The sequence below is a fragment of the Punica granatum genome, chromosome 2, assembly GCF_007655135.1.
Source record: "Punica granatum isolate Tunisia-2019 chromosome 2, ASM765513v2, whole genome shotgun sequence".
NCBI lineage: Eukaryota > Viridiplantae > Streptophyta > Magnoliopsida > Myrtales > Lythraceae > Punica > Punica granatum.
This window is the reverse complement of record NC_045128.1, coordinates 2378724-2384723: the sequence shown is the minus strand read 5'-3', so window position 1 is coordinate 2384723 and position 6000 is coordinate 2378724. Positions and strand designations below refer to the sequence as shown.

Genomic DNA, 6000 nt, shown 5'->3' with positions numbered 1-6000 from the left:
TAATGGCTATTATAACCAACAACCTCTTTATATAGTAGTGGTTTTTTTAAAAAAGAATTGAATGAAGGATAAAGGTTTAATCTATTTAATCATTGAATCAAAAAATCATTCCTTTAATAAGGGCAATAAAATTTAACTTAATGAAATAATTAATTATAAGTTAGCTATATATATTTTTCATAATTAATTAAATACTTAATTTTCTAACACTTGATTCATCAAAGATCGCCCAATTCTATAATTATATAACATTAATTTTGTAAATAATTATTAACATTCATTGTACAGTTTCTATATAATTACGCATCTGCCCCGGAAAAGCCACGCCATGAAACTTGTTCCCCATGCAAGGCCCCTCCTCACCATCTCACCCGTTACGTGTCAAACCATCCCCGCCCCTGCCCCCTTTATATAAACAAAACCCCACGCTTATCACCTTCTCATATTATATCAAACGGTCCCAAACTCCGTACGTGTCAAGAGATGGCCGACGTCAGAGACCGAGACCGCCCGCAGCCCCACCAGCTGCAGGTCCACCCCCAGCACGGCCGCTACGAGGGCGGCATGAAAGGCACCTTGATTGGCGACCGTGGCGGTGGCGGCCCGTCTGCCACCAAGGTGCTGGCGGTGATGGCCTCCCTCCCCGTGGGCGGGTCCCTGCTGGCGCTCGCTGGGTTCACCCTGCTCATGACCGTCGTGGGCCTCGCGATCACCACCCCCCTGTTCATCCTCTTCAGTCCGGTGCTTGTGCCTGCTGCTGTTGTCGTGGGCCTTGCAGTCACCGGGTTTCTGACCTCCGGGGCCTTTGGGCTCACTGCCTTGTCTTCCCTCTCATGGGTTCTCAGGTGCACCCTAGAGATAAATACATGCATGGAATTACGAGACTCTCGTAATACATAGAGATAGTGAAGAGGTTCAAATGTGGTCATTTTGGCATGTGTCAAATTGATAAATTATCAAACTTGATTTAAACTGTTCATCTAACTAATTGTAGAACAACCACGTGCACGATGCTGTTGCATGCGATGTCTTGTTGTCTACTTTGAGCATTTGGAACCACTAGGTTATTGTTTAGTGCAATTATTAGTTACTGTGCTAGTATATATACGGCCAATATTCGGGTCATCTCACTCGATGGGTGATTCGGCATTTGGTAAGATCATTTAGTGCCTGATTTTTGGTTCTCGGAAAAATCATTGTTCAGGTATATAAGGCAAGCTCGGGGCACGTCTACGCTGATGCATGATCCGCTGGACGCAACGAAGAGGCGCATGCAGGATATGGCAGGCTATGCTGGACAGAAGACCAAGGAAATGGGCCAGCAGATCCAAAGCAAGGCAGGGGCACAAGAAGGCAGGACATAAGCGCCGGGCCGAGCCCAAATATGCCCTCGATTGAGGGAGCCGAGTCATGGCCGGCTCAGCAGGGTAAAGAAATTCCGGTGGAGATGGGAATAATAATAACTACGGCAATTCCTAGTCTTTTAGGGGATACTTCTAGCTGTACTATTTCTGTCTTTAATTTATGCGTCTTTGTTTTTCATGTAAAGGGCTACCTATGAAGTTTGGGTACATTAGACTCTCTGTCTGTGGAAAGACTTTGAAATATGCATGTGGTGTTGCTAAGTTCCATTTTGGGATCAGTCTGCCGTACATGTCCTGAAATGGGATTTGCTGCGGCGCTTTTTTGCCAACCGATTTCGGGTTACTGTGCTTGTGTTTGGTGAAAGTGTTTCTTGGCCCTGACCACCGACCGACATCTCTAGTTGTATCTAGGTTCTTCGGCCTCAACCTAGCTATATAGGCGAGGTATCTAGGTTCGTATAGGTCGAGTATCTAGGTCCATGGATGTTGAGGCCAAGCCTTTGAACGAAGGGTGTTCGGGCTTCTTTGCCCGTTGTTTTCTCCTTTGTCCACATGAACGTTTCATAAGTTCACTGGATGGGTAAGCCAGGTAACACGGGACAGGTAAACCGGTAGGCTGTGTAGGTTGGTGACCTCAAGGTCACAGGTTCAGGTTATAAACTGGCTGAAGGTAACACGAGACAGGCACTAGAAGAATTCGCTCTTATAGAGATGCAATTGAGACAAAAAAAAATTTGTCAAAGAGGGTTCGTCTCATTATAATTGCCTCTTATCGAAATTTGAGGCGGAATTTTCATTATAATTGCCTCTTATCGATTTGAGGCGGAATTTTCTAATTTTCGTCTCACAATTAAGACAGAAAGAGACGGAATTTTCTAATTTTCGTCTCACTCTTAAGACAGAAAGAGAGTCTCACAATTAAGATAGAAAGAGAGACAGAAAGAGAGTCTCACAATTAAGATAGAAAGATAGAAAGAGAGACAGAAAGAGAGTCTCACAATTAAGATAGAAAGAGAGACACAATTAAGATAGAAAGATAGAAAGAGAGACAGAAAGAGAGTCTCACAATTAAGATAGAAAGAGAGACAGAAAGAGAGTCTCACAATTAAGATAGAAAGATAGAAAGAGAGACAGAAAGAGAGTCTCACAATTAAGATAGAAAGAGAGACGGAATCTTACTAATTATGGTTGACTACGCTTTTCTTACTAATTATGGTTGACTTTGCATAAGCGAAGATTTGAATCAAGTTTTCACCCCAGCGCGCATGCATGTTATTATCTAAATTACTCTCATTTGTTACCGTCAAGACTAACTCCCATTTATTGACACATTTTAACATTTCATTTATTTGTTATACAACTATAAATTTTCATTTTAAAACTAATACTTAAATTTCTATTGCTCATTTATTAAATGTCTCCAATTGATTTTACACTTTCACTTATTGTAGTTTTTTCCCTAATCCTATTTTATCTCTCGTCTGTAATTTATTTATTGTGTTTTCTACAACACTTTTAATGTACAATCGATATATGAATTTTATTTTAATATTTTTTGAAATTTTTATATAAACTTTTCTTATAATTTATATTCGAATACTTAGCTATTTATGATCTCATTTACACTCAATATTAAAACTAATATGAGCAATTAATAACTTATTTGACGTATTTAATATGCGAGTGATTAAATATTTTAAATTTTTATATGTGTGAAATCCTAGAAAATTTTCAAGTTTTACGGAAGGAAAGGAAGAAGATTCGAGATGAAATTGAAAAAAAAAGAATAACTAAAGATTGGAACTTATAAATAGTGTCTGGATTCATAAAGATAGAAATTTGAGACATAAACTTTCATCTCATGTGGATAGAAATAGGAATTTGAGACATATATTTCTGTCTCATTATTAAGAGATGAAATTTTCCGTCTATTGAACTATCTCAGAAAAAAAGAGACGAAATTATACATTTTATTTTTCGCCTCTTTAATGATAGAAGGAATTTTTCATCTTAATTTAGAATTTCATTTCAAAATTGAGACAGACTCATTTCATCTCAAAATTTCATCTCCATAGGAGAAAGGGATTCTAAGATGGAAAGTGTTGTTTTCGTATTAAGAGATGGTATTTTTCGTCTTCTAATCCGTCACAAATAATGACCTATTGGATGATAGATTACATCTCAATTTTTAAAACCTCATTTTGTCTCAAAGTTATATCTGTATAAGATACTTTTTCGGTAACAGGGAAATCGGTCAAAAAGGCCTTGCAGTTTGGTTGGGGGCCGCATTTGAACTTTGGGTGGATGAGGAGAATCAAAGACACACTGTTGAATCGCACCTCAAATTTGAGTTTCGTTCCGTTCCAAGTGAAAATTCACAACTTTTTTTTTTGTTTTTCTGTTGATACTTGATAGGGGGCCGAAGCCCGAGACCAAAACAAAAAGCAAATATACAAAATAACTAAATCGAACAAAGACGGGTTAGGCAACCCCAACAATATTTTCAGCAAGTAGAGCTTTGACTTCCGACGGTGGAATGTGTCGAATGTGTAACCCCAATGGTAGGTTAAGTGATTATTGTGCCATCCAATCCGCTACAGAAATTGATAGTATTATATCATCAAGTAGTTTATTAATAATTGATTGATATTTTTACGGTGTAATCAGTGAAATTGATTGCATTATATCATCAAGTAGTTTATTAATAATTGATTGCATCGGATCATTAAGTAGTTTATTAAGTATTCAATGAAATTGGTTGCATTATATCATCAAGTATAATTTACTAAGTACTTGTGTTCAATCTTGTGCATTACACGGGTCTGTGTTTATATATTTATATTTTGTACGAATAGTAATTATCACAGTTTAAGACATTAATTTACTTATTATTATTATTATTATCATTATTTTTGAAAATAAAAGTTATCAACAATCAATTTTCAAAAATAACAAAAAACAAATATACAAAATAACTAAATTGAACAAAGACGGGGTAAGGTAGTCCCAACAATATCTCCAGCAAGTAGAGCTTTGACTTCCAGTGGTGGAATGTGTCGAATGTGTAACCCCAAGGGTAGGTTAAGTGATCATTGTGCCATCCAATCCGCTACATAAATTGATAGTATTATATCATCAAGTAGTTTATTAATAATTGATTGGTATTTTTACGGTGTAATCAGTGAAATTGATTGCATTATATCATCAAGTAGTTTATTGATAATTGATTGCATTGGATCATTAAGTAGTTTATTGAGTATTCAGTGAAATTGGTTGCATTATATCATCAAGTATAATTTACTAAGTACTCGTGTTCAATCTTGTGCATTACACGGGTCTGTGTTTATATATTTATATTTTGTACGAATAGTAATTATCACAGTTTAAGACATTAATTTACTTATTATTATTATTATTATCATTATTTTTGAAAATAAAAGTTATCAACAATCAATTTTCAAAAATAATTTTTAATAGAGTTGCATGAATGTTTTTGAATAGTTCAATTATAGTTTTATAATCAACGTTCTTATTATGTATTGTAAAATTATTTAATTTCTTTCACAGTTTTAGTTTGTGTTATATACAACTATATTATTTTATAATATTTTTCAAATTTATGGAATTTTCCTTCTGAATAATGATTGTTATTATTCTATATAATATCATTTTTTTCAATTTATATATATAATTTTTCTTTGCGGGTAAGTATTGTTATTATTTTATATAATGAGACATTATATATATATTTTATACATTATATTAGCTCTATTTTTATATATACTTTTATATATTTCTTATTGTTTTAGAATTTATTAAAAGGTAATCATTTTTGTGTTTCATGATTCTTATGTTTAATACGTTAAATTTTACTTTTCATTATGCTCGTGTATATATATATATATAGTTTATATGATAAATTATATATATGCTTCATTAATTTTCACAAGAATATCAAAATTTTTATATCAATTTCTATAAGCTAGGCTCAATTTATATAATGTCAAGTTAAGTTAATTGTTTATATGCATTTATCACTTACATATAATTAAGAAAAGTACATCAATTTTCTGTAATTATATTTAGTAAGAGATTTAGGTACATTTAATTGCATTTATTAAATATTTGTAATAATAATAATTATTATTTTTACTTTTTTTCATATTCCGTTAATTATCTTTTAATTATTATATAGCGAGTAGGAGATTTAAATATATTAATTGCATTTATCAAACATTTTTAATTATTATCTTTGTTTTAAAATTTTCTTTTTTCACTTTTTAAATTTTCTTTTAAGCATTTATTATGTACCCAATCTCATTTATTATACACCCAAGTAAATTTTAGTTATATATAGATGTGAATAAATGTTAGGTAGTTTATTAAAAAATTTAAGTATAATTTTTTGAAATGTGTGTAATTATTTCAAAATTTGTACAAAATATGTAAAATTCCATTAAAATATGTCTAATTCATTTTGAAATGTATGCAATTTATTTTTTATTTGTAACTTTATTCTTTTATTAGTAATTTGCATGGGAGTAATTTATTTTGATGGTATAATGTACCTGATTGCAACATAGACCATCTCGTCTTGTTACCCTTTGAAGCCGGACTAGCTCATCAGCTGATAATC

At 33.1% G+C, this 6000-nt stretch overlaps 1 protein-coding gene across 1 annotated transcript; it reads left to right on the top strand.

Annotated features, from left to right (window-relative positions):
* The first annotated feature begins 431 nt into the window (after positions 1-431).
* Positions 432-1693, top strand: LOC116194530 (oleosin 18.2 kDa-like). The gene is made up of 2 exons (XM_031523347.1): positions 432-845; positions 1205-1693. Exons 1-2 carry the CDS (start codon positions 484-486, stop codon positions 1362-1364), a joined length of 522 nt encoding a protein of 173 aa, XP_031379207.1. The 5' UTR covers positions 432-483; the 3' UTR covers positions 1365-1693.
* Positions 1694-6000: the final 4307 nt, after the last annotated feature.